Below are 13,975 nucleotides of genomic sequence, written 5' to 3'. Positions count from 1 at the left end.
TATGACGAAATTTATTCAAGACATCATCATTGGTCTTCCCGGAGGGTTATTTTCATCCTTATGGATTGTTGGTACATGATAAAACATTGCAAAGCACGGGTTTTGGATGTTAATATATTTGTAGTCCTGTGCAGATAATATATTTATTTTCTTTCCCCTATTGATTAGTGTTTTCAGTTCTTTTTGAAATCTGGTTGTTGGATCCCAGCCCAGCTTTTTGCATGTATTATTGTCATGTAACAGACGCATAGATTATGTTAGATACTTATAAATACTATTTCAAAGCCAAATTGTGCATAAACTTCTTTATACCTAATATGCATCAAACATATTAACTGGTATGGGCAAATTTTAAAACTTTTTGCTGCAAAATATGCTCTGCCTTTGTTATATTATATTTACGAAGATTAAATATTTTTTGAGCCGTGGCTATTGTGTTTGCCTTCATTTTTTTTTTTTTGGGGGGGGGGGGGGGGGGGACAAATTTCTCCCCCACACAGCCCCTTTTACTTTTCTTGGGGTGGGTTTGGAGAAAAAGAAACTATTAGAAATCCTTTTATAATTTTGAAGTCCACTCCGTCCGCATCTACTCTCCCTCCAACCTCCAAGTGGCCGTCATATACCGACCTCCCGGCCAGACCACTGCCTTCATTGACCAATTCTCTACCTGGCTTCTTCATTTTCTTTCTACTGACATCCCCACTATCATCCCCTGACTTCAACATCCCCACTGATACCCTTCAGTCAGCAGCCTCCAAACTCCTGTCCCTTACTTCAATCCTTTGGACTAATACTCAGTGGTCCTCCTAAGCCACCCACACAGACGGACATACATTAGACCTGGTCTTCACCCGCCTCTGCTCTCTAACTTCACCACCTCCCCTCTCCCTCTATCCGACCACCATCTACTCACTTTCTCATCCCTGTCCTTCTCTCCTGGCACCCATGTCAGTAACATGCGCACCCCCGCACACCTAGACACCCACAAGCTCTCTGACTCTATTCTACCATTGGCATCCATATCGTCACTCCACGACACAGACAGTGCCACTGCTTTCTACAATGCCACTCTTGCATCAGCTATTGACACGGTCGCCCCTCTTGTACATGGCAGAATGCGACGCATCAACAGACAACCCTGGCACAATAACACCACTAAAAAGCTCCGGCAAGTGTCCAGGATTGCAGTGCGGCTTTGGAAGAAAACAAATTCGCAAGACGACTTCAACGCATTCAAACAGGCAACACTCGCTTTCAAATCTGCCCTTACCTCTGCTAAACAGGTCTACTTCACAACCCTCGCATCTTCCCTATCTTACAACCCCAGTCACTCAAAACTTTTATCTCCCTCCTCCGCCCACCACTGCCCCCTCCAACCTCCCTCATCTTTGCCGAGGACTTTGCCACACACTTCAAAAATAATATTGACCAAACAAGGCAAGTCTTCATCATTCAACCACCACAACCCCTTTGTATACCAGACCAATGCCCAAACCCCATAACCTCCCTCTCCAACATCACTGAAGGGGAGCTTAATTGTCTCTTCTCCAAATCGAACCTCACAACCTGTGCACTCGATCCCATCCCACCTCCTCCCCAACCTCACCACCACACTTATCCCATCCCTAACCCACCTCTTCAACCTATCACTAACAGCCGGTACCTGCCCTTCTACTTTCAAACATGCCACAATCACGCCTATCCTTAAAAAGCCAACCCTTGATCCAACCGCTATGTCCAGCTATCGCCCAATATCGTTGCTCCCATTCGCTTCCAAACTCTTGGAGCAGCACGCCAACGCTAAACTTTCCTCCCACCTATCATGTAACTTGCTCTTTGACAATCTACAATCTGGTTTCCGCCCCCATCACTCCACTGAGACAGCCCTGACTAAAATTACTAACGACCTACTTACAGCCAAAGCAAACAGACAATGCTCTATACTTTTGCTTCTAGACCTGTCCTCTGCATTTGACAGAGTTGACCACTGCCTCCGACTACAGATCCTCTCCTCCTTTGGCATCAAAGACCTCGCCCTATCCTGGATCTCCTCATACCTTTCCAACCGCACATTCAGCGTCTCCCACACTACCTCCTCATCCCACCCTCTCTCTGTTGGAGTCCCCCAAGGCTCTGTTTTAGGACCCCTACTCGTCTCAATCTATACGCTTGGTCTGGGGCAACTCAAAGCCCAACGGATTCCAGTACCACCTTTATGCTGATGACACTCAGATCTACCTCTCTGGCCCAGACGTCACCTCTCTGCTGTCCAGAATCCCAGAGTTTCTATCAGCCATATCCCTCCTCCTTCTCCTCTCGCTTACTCAAGCTCATTGTGGACAAATCTGAACTCATCATCTTTCCTCCATCTCACAGATCTTCCTTACCCAACCTAGCTATAACAAATAATGACATCACGCTTAACTCACTACCGGAAGTCCGCTGCCTCGGAGTAACCTTTGACTCTGCCCTGTCCTTCAAACCACACATCCAAGCTCTTTCTACCTCCTGTGGCCTCCAGCTCAAAAATATTTCCAGAGTCCGTCCTTTCCTCAACCTTCAATCTATTAAAATGTTTGTGCATGCCCTCATCATCTCCCGCCTCGACTACTGCAACATCCTTTTCTGTGGTCTCACTGCTAACACCCTCGCTCCTCTCCAGTCCATCCTTAACTCTGTTGCCCGACTAATTCATCTTTCTCCGCGCTACTCCGCCGCTGCTCCCATCTGCAAATCTCTTCACTGGCTCCCATTTCCTCAGCGTATCCAGTTCAAATTACTAATACTGACCTACAAGGCCATCTATAACCTGCCTCCACCATATGTCTCTGAACTAATCTCCCGATACCTTCCCTCACGTAATCTCCGATCCTCCCAAGATCTCCTTCTCTCCTCCACACTTATTCGCTCCTCACCCAACCGCCTCCAGGACTTCTCGCGAATTGCCCCTATCCTCTGGAATTCTTTGCCCCAACGTGTCCGACTATCAACCACATTTGGATCCTTCAGACGGAACCTGAAAACCCACCTCTTCAAGAAAGCCTACAGCCTGCAATGACCTCCTTCTCTCTCACCATTACTGGAGATATCACCTCAACCAACACCAGAACTGCTGCAACCCACAAACCTACTGTCTCCTTCCCCACCATCCTGTAGCATGTAAGCCCGAAAGGGCAGGGTTCTCTTCCCTCTGTACCAGCCTGTCATTGGAAGTTTGTTTACTGTAAGTGATATCTGTAATTTGTATGTAACCCCTTCTCATGTACAGCACCATGGAATCAATGGTGCTATATAAATAAATAATAATAATAATAATGAGCTCTTTCCTTATTAAGTATTCTCTTTGCGCATGTTTTTATTGGAGAATTTCATTTTTCCTATTCTATTCTGTGTTGTGTCCTCCATATTTTCATTTGTTAGGATTTCAAATCGATTATGCATGTCTATTGGGTCCAGTCGGATTGGTTCCTTCGTGGATGGGGTTTATAGCCTTTATCTAGATTTACAGTGGAATCTGCCATTATTTCTCCCCTTTCCATAGCGTTAAAAGAATTGTGAGGTAGTAGTGTGTACAGTAATTTCCAACAAGGAATCGTCCACTGAATCAGTGTGTAAAAGAGGTAAAACAGATGACCTCATTCCATCCAAACGCAGATTAATATTTAGAAAAGTCCGCAGTCTAGCAAGTAGAATAGCACCAACCGTAGTGAGAAATAAACAAGTAATTTGAGGAAAAATAAAGTTTTTTTTTCCCCCATGTAAAATTGTGTAGTATGTAGGACAATGAGAACTCATGATCCAATATACACCTTTGAAATTTCAGAAAAAGTATGTACAACGAAAAAAAATGCATATAACGTGTTACACTAAAGGTGTAATATATTGTATAAAATGTCCGTGCCAGAAACACTACATAGGCAGGACTAACTGAACTGCGAGAAATACTGAAAGAATATTTATAATATTAAAAGACAGGTCACAGGGAATTCCATGTCATTGCATTATAAATTGGCACACAATGGCAATATAATGGGAAGTTCCTTTTGGGGTAATGCACAGGTAATTTACAGTCTCTCATATGGAGTCTAGATGCGGAAAAGGCTTTTGACCGTCTTGACTGGTCTTTCCTGTTTAAGACACTGAAAATTTTTGGCATATTGGGTCCTTTTCTAATAGCTATAAGGGCACTGTACAGTTCTCCTTCGGCCTCAGTTAAGCTTCCCTTCATCAGTACTCCCCCCATTCAATTTGTTAAATGGTACCCGACAGGGCTGCCCCCTTTCACCCCTATTATAGGTCATGTGTATAGAACCATTAGCGGCAATGATGAGACAAAACCCGGGGGGGCGTGGCCTGCATGCAGACTGTGATGGCTGCTTAGAGCCAGAGCTCCAGCATCTACCGACCGAAAGCAGCACATATCAGCTCTCCACGGTGCACCCGACCTTCAAAAAAGTAACTGCCGGCTGCCTCACATATCTGGGCTCATGATGACACGCGGTAGGTCGCAGAAAAGCTCCCCGCCGCGGCTGCCAGATTTCTTTCCTAAGGGAGACTGCACATGCTTCAGGGAAGATGGCGGCTGCATCCCCCTCCAGGTACTCCATGTCCTCACAAGGCTCTGGAAGAGGTATGAACGCAGAGGGGGACAGGCATAGCAGCTCTACCCCAATGACTAAAGGGGATATGAGGGAATTCTTAGCCTCCATCCGTTCCTCCCTAAAAGAGGACATGCACTCCATGTTAAAAGAAATAAGAGGGGACATATGCTCCCTGGGAGAACATACTTCACATGTTGAAAACAAAATGGTGGAATATGCTACTTCCATTAATGCCTTGGTGGATGAAAATGAGGCACTTAAGGGGGAACTAGTTCAAGTGCTTGACAAATTGCATGACCTGGAAGACAGATCCAGGAGAAATAACGTTCGTATACGGGCTATACCAGAAGAGGTAGCTGATGAAGACCTAGCCCCCTTCATGCATAATTTTATACAAGCTGTACTTCCCACACTGTCTCCAAGGGATCTCCTGATTGACAGGATTCATAGAATTCCAAAACCCAGGCACATAGATCATGCTCTGCCTAGAAACACTTTAGCCTGTGTCCATTTTTTCTCTACTAAGGATGCATTTATGCGGCAGTTGAGGAAACCTCCTAAATTGCCTACTGAACTAAACAATCTGCTGGTATTCCCAGATCTATCAGCAGCAACCTTGGCTAAAAGATGGGAATACACTCATATATGCAAGACCCTCAGATGGCAACATTAAGTTTAAATGGGGATTTAATAATGTAAAATTGATCATCATGTATGGAGGTCACACGGTGACATGTTCATCTCCTAAACAAGCAGACAATAAGCTGACAAGTTGGAAGATTCCACTGTCACCTAGACAGCCGTCTGCAGGGGAGAAAAGAATTGTTCCAGACTGGACTCCGGCTTGAAATGAGGGAAGGGTCGTGGTCGGGATGACCGGAGCTCGCCGACGGGTCCTTTCTCTGTTTGGACTCCTGGACTGTGACTGTTTCACCTTGCCCTTTGCAGATTTTGATTCTGCGCCACATCCGACCTTTGTCGGTCATTACCCGGTGACCGCCAGGATCACGGTTCATGGTTATGTGTTACAATCTTTTCCTTTTTTCTCTTTTTGTCTATGTTTTTTTTTTTCAGTCGCGTCTACTTTGGTAGCTTAAGTGTGATGGAATATATGCTTATAGGATATAATTATGTGACAGCCAGTATATACCCCTTTGAGGCAAAATTAATATATACAATTATGCAAAAGTATTTCACCCACGTTTACAATCATGTGTGCGCAGCTCTTATCGTTAAATGTTAAAGGGCTAAACGCCCCTGGTAAAAGGTCCATGTTGTGCAGGGAAGTAAGGAAATCTCTGGTTGACATCGTTTGTCTGCAGGAGACACATTTGCTAGAGAGGATAACTGTAGGGTTCACCATCCTCATTTCCCACATATATATTTCGCCAATAACTCTAATAAGGCGGCGGGGGTGTGTATGCCTTTAAATGCATGCAGAGATATGCAGACCCGGCGGGTAGATTTCTGATTCTTGTATGCACCCTTAATGGTGACCCTCACACTATAACGGCTGTTTATGCTCCTAATGAGGGACAACATTCTTTTCTGAGGAAAGTTTTCCAAAAAATGTCCGAATTGGAACAAGGGGAGAAAATAGTATGTGGGGATTTTAATCTCCCTATGGATAGAAATTTGGATTGTTCACAAGGAAAAAGGTGAAGTCGGAGGGAGCTAAGATTGCTAGCACATGAATATCACTATCACAATTTCTGGAGATACTCCCATGCGAGTGAAAGGGACTATACATTATATTCCTTCCGACATCGTACATACAGCAGGATAGATGATTTCTTGATAGACAGTGCTGTCCTCCGGAGGTGTATATCTGCGGACATAGGCCTAATCACATGGTCTGACCACGCGCCTATTTCTCTACAACTAGCACTCTCTCATCAGGTTAGCTCAGCCTTCAGGCGATTGAATGAGTCGTTATTACTGAATGATTGGGTAGTTGCAAAGGTTAAATCTAAACTGAAGCACTATTTCCAGACAAATGACTCCAAAGAGATCACTGATGAGACTCTATGGGCCACTCAAAGCGGTGATTAGGATAATTTTACTACAACAGGCGTACTTTTTAAAATGTAAAAGGGAAAAAAGCAAAAATGACCTTATATCCCACTTATACCATTTAGAGTCCACAAATAAGTCTAATCCTTCTCTTGCTGTTTCAAAAGAAATTTTCCAGATTAGATTTAAACTACGTGAAACTTTCCTTTTAATATATACCCATAATCTAACGAAATTTAGAACTAAATTATATGCCACAGGTGATAGGGCGGGTGCATCATAGGGAAGAGTAGAGTTCATCATAGGGAAGTGAAATCTAGAGTGTAATATTTAGTGGATTAGATTCCAATATCTCGGGGATCAAAGTGGGCCCGGTAACACAAAGTGGGACTTTATACAGACGATGTCATAATCTCGTGTGTTGAGCCATCATTCTCTGCTGTCATGTCCGTGCTGGAGGAATTTGGTATAATATCATATTACAAACTAAACCCTATGAAATCCTTGATATATCCAGTTGCATTCCAAGATGCACTGCGCAGATCTTTTGAGAATAGATTCCCCTTTAAGTGGGTGCCAGACGGTATCCCATACTTTGGAATTACACTAACAAGCTCCCAAAATATAGTGGATAATAAATTCTCTAATCTAGCTAAAACTATTAAATCAGAGTTAGATAAACTTTATAATATTATGACCTCATGGATAGCGAGAATCAATATTTTTAAAATGATAATACTTCCCAAAATTATCTATTTCTTTAGGTGCATCCCTTCTAAAATCCCTAATAGGAATATCCTGTTACTTCAACGAATGGCCAATCGCTATATCTGGGCACATAAACAGCCAAGGATAGCGAGTAACCTATTATATTATCCATATGATCTTGGAGGGATGGGCATGCCGAACCTCTTGGCATATCACAGAGCATCTGTTCTAACTGGACTCAGGGATTGGTGGCATATGGACAGGGACCACAGATGGCTTCAAATTGAAATATTCTATGCTAAAAGGAACTCTCCTCGCCTAGTTTTGGAAGCTGAAGCTATTAAGATTAGCCAGTATACACCAGGTTTGCCAACAATGGTAGCCGCATTACCGTATTGGAGGAAATTAGTCCCGTCCCTAATTAAAATCCCCCTAAGTATTGTGTCTCAGAGCTATTGAGGCACATATTCCATATACAGACTTACAAGTCTGGATAACAGCGGGGATTAGGAACCTTCAGGACTTGATGGGGAGCTCGGGGATTTTGCCCTTTGATCACTTAGCATCCAAACACCCAGGTATACGCAGATATTTCTATCAATACTTACAGATACGCCATCTTTTGTCAACTTCACCGGAATCACCCTTTTTTAACTACAAAATAGATAGCAGAGCTAATGGATATTTTTTAATACCAGAATCCGGCCCCAAAGGAGTGTCCATCCTATACAAGGCTCTGAATGATCCTGATGTGGATATAAAACTTCCTTATACGTCTCTCTGGGAACGTTCACTGGGTATATCCTTGGAGCCCGAGGCTTCGAGAGATGCTCTGGGAGAGGTGTTACGGGTCTCATCATGTCTTAACCATCTTGAACAATTGAAAAAAATTCACCTTCGTTGGTACAGGTTTCCGGTACAAGTGGCTCACTTTGGCCCGGACCAATCCCCATTATGTTGGAGGAGATGTGGGCTTCGGGGGACACTAGAACACGTGGTGGGACTGTCCAGCTCTGAATAAATCTATGGAAGGACATTGCCAGATTAATACTAGAAATCCTTGGGGTAGGCCTGACGCTGTCTCCTAGCCTGGTAGTCTTACATATTGGAACAGAGGAGTTTCCACATATGATCAGGGGGGGCCTTATCTCACATACTGATAGCAGTTAGATTGCTAGTGGCGGCTAAATGGAAATGTGCTACAGTTCCAACCATTACAGAAGTAGTTGAAAAATTAACTTTCACTAAGCATGAATTAGCCCTTAGACAAACAGCCTCTGCAAAAAAGAAGACTCGGCGTATATGGGATCCCTGGCTGCAAAGCCGGTATTCAAATGTGTCAAAGTCATGTGAAGTAGAACATACGTTTGAAAACTGGTTCTACTGTTTTGGTGTGTGGGGTTTGGCTCCTACCTTTAAAATACATCCGATGGCAAGAGACTTATTACACTATCATTCTGGGAGATAAGCCTGAGGTTTTTTTTTCCTGTTTTAATTTTAATGCAAGACATTTACTGTATGTTAATGCTTATGTCTTCCTCTGTCATGTTATGTGCTAATGTTGTAGCTCTGATGTTTTTTATGTCAGTGTTTGTCATGTTTACACACCAATAAATAAGATTGGATCAAAAAAAAAAAAAAAAAAAAAAAAAAAAGATAAGACAAAACACTAACATATTAGGAGTAGAGGTTCGTAACAAAATGTTCAAGATCTTTTTATTTGCAGATGCTGTCCTTTTAACCCTTTCCAACCTCCATACCACACTCCCCAACCTACTGGAGGATCTTAAAAACTATCGGGAACTATCAGGGTATAAATTAAGTACTTCAAAAATGGAAGCCCTTCCTCAAAATGTCCCTCCTAATGTATTGGATAATTTAAAGCTAAACTTTAAATTCAGATGGAAGCTGGAGGCCAATCTATCATTCTCTTATGATAACATATATAGAGCCAACTTTCCTCCACTCCTGAATGATTTGAGGAAACTAATGGACAGGTGGAAGCCTTTCTTGCTCTCATTAATTGGCCGCGTTATTTCACTTAAAATGTCTCTACTTCCTAAATTACTTTACTTCTTTGAGAACCTTCTGGTCAGAGTCCCCATAAGGGAACTTAAATCCTTCCAACCAGCTATGTGGAGATTTGTTTTGAATGATAAGCGACGTGGATCTCCAACCTCTCCTCCCACAAGTCACAGGGGGGTGTTTCAGTCCCTGATATTAAATACTATTGGGATGCTCATTTACGTATAATCCCCTCTTGGTCCTAGTTTTGGGCATACAACAAATGGACAGAAATACAGGGTGGGCCATTTATATGGATACACCTAAATAAAATGGGAATGGTTGGTGATATCAACTTTCTGTTTGTGGCACATTAGTATATGGGAGAGGGAAAACTTTTCAAGATGGGTGGTGACCATCAGCCATTTTGAAGTTGGCCATTTTGGATCCATCTTAATTTTTTTCAATGGGAAGAGAGTCATGTGCCATCAAACTCATTGAGAATTTCACAAGAAAAACAATGGTGTGCTTGGTTTTAACAACTTTATTCTTTCATGAGTTGTTTACAAGGTTCTCTTTGTTTACAGCCATTGATATGTCGCAGAGGTTATCACGTGAGGAGCGGATAGAAATTGTGTTGATGTCTGGAGATCGCAGTACCCCAGTCATTGCAGATTTCAATGCAAGATACCCTACACAAGAAAACGGTTACCATTCCCATTTTATTAGGTGTATCCATATGAATGGCCCACCCAAAAAAGTTTACCTCATCACTGAACATAATGTTCTGTGTAAACTGAGAGTCCTGTTCCAATTTTTGCTTTGCCCATTCTGCAAATTCAGCGCGCTGATTTGGGTCATCAACCATTCCCATTTTATTTAGGTGTATCCATATAAATGGCCCACCCTGCAGAAAAATTATAGCTAGCACCAATTTATCCAAATTCGCTATTATGGTCATCTAGGATCATTAGAATTCCAGAGTTTGGCTCCATGCAGTTCACAAGGGAAATATGGCTTTCTTGTATGAAGAGGTTTGGATTGGCCTCCCCTAACTCTCCAATGATCTCATTCATATTTCAACCCTTGTTGCCAAATAGTATGGATCATGCGATGGCTCACCCCTGGTCCTCTACAGGACTATTTCGGTTTGCAGATCTGGTAGATGCTTCTTACATTTGATGTTGTCAAATCCGAATTTGCCTTCACTAATAAACAGTTCTATCAGTATCTACAGATCAAACATTTTGCTTCCTCGCTTTATGGCTTTTCAAGGGTCTCAGGGCCGACTGATTTTGAGAGGATTTGCAGGAGAGGACCCTCAACTAAAGGTCTAATCTCAGAAATATACAAGATTCTACGTCTTTTTCGAGAAGGTCACCAACTAAAACACTCCTACATGTCCAGATGAGCGTCTATATTAGGACAGAGGATATCACCTCAAAGTTTGCAAATTATTTGGGAAAAAGGGTCCAAATCCTCTATTTGCACCCTTTATAAGGAGATTCCGTATAAAATTCTGATGTTTTGGTACCACACACCTGATCTTCTCCACAGGCTGAACCCTTTACTCTACATTAAAAAAAAAAAAAAAAAAAAAATGTTGGGTATGTGGAACTGATGTGGGTACTCTATCATATTTTCTGGTCATATCTGGTGATCACAGGTTTTTGGGAGGAAGTGAGACAGTTATTCTCCAGGGTTCTGTATGTGGAGGTGGGACTTGACCCGACTATTTATATGTTAAATACTTCTCCTAGGGGGATGGGGAAAAACTCAGCTAAGGCCTGTTTCACACTTCCGTTTTTGACCATCAGTCAAAATCTGCCGTTTTTGCAAAAAAAAACGGATCCGCCATCTTTTTTGGCGGGTTCATTTTTTTCCCCATTGATTTGCATTACCGGCGGATCTTGACGGATGGCCATCCGTTGGATCCGTTTTTTTGCGGATCCGTCAATTTTTTTGCGTCCGCCGAGATGCCTGGACAGACCATGCAACTTTTTTTTGCTGCAGGATCCGCATTTTTATAGAGCGCATGCCTGGAGGAATGAAGTCAGCCGGAAATGTAACCCTGAAATCATTTCTGGCAGACAGAAAAAAATTCTCTCTCTCGGGCAGCGGTTCCTTTAAAATTCTTCCTTCATCGGATCCTTCAAAAAAAAAAAAAGGATCCGATTTCCGCCATTTTGGCGGATTTTAACTGACACAAAATAACTGACGGGGGCGGTCCGTGACCGCCCCTGACACATTATCACAGCTGACACCCGGCACAATCAGCTGACACCCGGCCGCGATCAGCTGCACTCCCCCTGTAAGTGCAGCTGATCGCATTAGAAGTACTATTCCGTCCTTGGGACGTAGGTCCCAGGTCACATGGACGGAATAGTAAGTCTAATGTAGGAAAGGGGTTAAAGGGTTTTTTCCCTCTACGGTTTCCCTCACTACCCTACTAATGTAATCTCTCTAATCTCACATGTATGTATGTGTTATAGGTTTTGTTTTTTGTAAAAACTTTAATAAAAATTTACAGTTAAAAAAAACAGTAAGGAGATGAGTACACTATTCAATACATAAATATAGGATCAATTTATGCAATAAACCTTGCATGTGGAGAAAAAAAATTATGCCGAGGCAATACAGGGAACCTATCAGACATTCAGTTACCTTGATCTGATAACTTGGGGACTTGTGTTTTTCCCGGTTAACCCCCACTTGTGAACGCTTGTGTCCTCCTACCATATATTGGTATAGCTGTTCTGGAACATTCAAGTCAGACATACCAATCAAATTGCTGCCATGCTGCAAGAGGGATACATACAAAAGTTATGATCAAATAGGACAAGTATTAACCACACCTATCAAATACAAAGTAGTAAAAATCACAGAAAACGCACAATTAGGGCTCATGGGCATGGATGTATTATAATCCTTATGACCGCTGTCTACCTACAACCACTATAAAAGATATCAGGGCATGTACCATTTCATGATGTATTATGAAGATAATAAAAAAATTAAACTTTTTGTTTACTTACCATAAAATACTTTTCTCGCCAGGTTCATTGTAGGACAGAAACCATGGGTTATAGCTGCTGTAACTTAAGGTACAGTCACACTTAGCGATGCATCAGCGATCCCGACCAGCGATATGACGCGGTCAGGATTGCTGGTGCATCGCTAAGTAGTCGGTAGTGAGGTGCTAAACAGGCAGATCTCACCAGCGACATCGCTGGGGACGGGGGTCGCTACTTACCTGTCACACTAGGCGATCCTGCGTCCTCCCGCCCGGCTCCACACTCGTCTCTCCACAGGAAGCGCCGCAGGAAGCTGACAACGAGAAACAGTCCAGGACGTTCTCGCGCGATCAGTGATAACCAGCGGGGGAGCCGGTCGGAGGTAAGTATCACACACAGTGATATCGCTAGCAATATCGCTATAACGTCACACGTTATAGCGATATTGCTAGCGATATCGCTTAGTGCGACAGGCCCTTAAGATAGGATAGTGTTTGTTCCCCTCATTAGCCGTAGCCATCCTGCACCCACAGACCTAATCTAATTGTAGCAAGAGATATTAAGACTAAGTGGTGTGTCGCACAATGAATGCAATGAGAAAAGGATTTTATAATAAGAATAAACATCCATTTTTAATGCCCTGTTAATGGGGGACACAGAGACCTTGGGACGTTAAAAAGTATCTCCTAGGAGAGGGAAAAGAAAGAGTGAGCACAGCCAAAGTACTGCTGTCCGTGAACAATGCAATAAAGAGGAAAAACTAACCTTAAACCTACACATAACACACACTATTCCAAGGTGAAACTATGAATTTGTTCTATTGGAAGGGTCCATTAGCTGGAGAGAAATATGTCTACCCAGAGATAGCAGGCCTATCAAGGCAGGCTGAAACCAACTGAGGGAAAACAAAAAACAGAGAAAAGGTAGGGTAACGCTTGCCTTGCTATATGGAAGGTTGAAGATCTCTGTAGTAGGAGGAAGAGGGCAAGACATTAATAACATTGTTCTGATGACCACCAAAAAGAAAATGAGTAAGGCAAAATTGAGACATTCATGAAACATGGTCTGTGTATAGAACAGCTGTAAGTCACCTGGCCTAAACTTAACCAGCCTCATTTGCATATACTGTATGTGGCCATTGTGTTCAGGTAAGGTGACCCGTGGCCAGTCTGTATATCATGGTTCGTACACGGACCATTTCACCGATGTCCAAATTCAACCTTAATCAAGAACCAAATTAAGGTCCAATGCCAAAAACTGATGGAAAAGAGATCACCAAGAGTCGCTTCCTGCAGAGAACTACACCAGCCAACTGGCCACCAAGGAGAAAAGATGACTGGGTTTTCATCATTTACAACAGTATATAAGGACATGCACATTTTATAGTGATTTCAAAAGAAAGGGGACTTTTGAATTACTACCTAGGTCCAGTTCCTAGATTAGATCACATGTTCAGAAAATTAACAGGTTTCTAGTGAGATGACATCAACTGCCACATTACTAAAGGAGAATTTCGAGATCTTTGACAAAAGTATAAATACAGAAAAAAAAAAAAAGAAGTCTAAAGAGAGAAGAAAACTAGGATGCATAACTCAAAGGTTATATCTATGCCTACCACTTGAACCAGAGTAGTCT

At 42.6% G+C, this 13,975-nt stretch overlaps 1 protein-coding gene across 2 annotated transcripts in view; it reads right to left on the bottom strand.

Moving 5' to 3' along the window:
* LOC141049051 (anaphase-promoting complex subunit 1-like) overlaps window positions 1-13,975 on the bottom strand; it is a 272,962-nt gene that overhangs the window by 50,313 nt on the left and 208,674 nt on the right. The window contains exon 30 of one of the 2 annotated variants that reach the window (XM_073545166.1): window positions 11,991-12,125. The exons of the other annotated variant lie outside the window; for it this stretch is intronic. Within the exon in view, the coding sequence (XP_073401267.1) occupies window positions 11,991-12,125 (135 nt within the window). The remainder of the gene's footprint in view (window positions 1-11,990; window positions 12,126-13,975) is intronic. 2 annotated transcript variants of the gene reach the window in all.

The sequence above is a fragment of the Dendrobates tinctorius genome, unplaced genomic scaffold (genome assembly GCF_039654945.1).
Source record: "Dendrobates tinctorius isolate UK_male_01 unplaced genomic scaffold, ASM3965494v1 ptg000140l, whole genome shotgun sequence".
Lineage (NCBI taxonomy): Eukaryota > Metazoa > Chordata > Amphibia > Anura > Dendrobatidae > Dendrobates > Dendrobates tinctorius.
The sequence above is the reverse complement of the archived record's forward strand: the minus strand, read 5'-3'. Positions and strand labels throughout refer to the sequence as shown.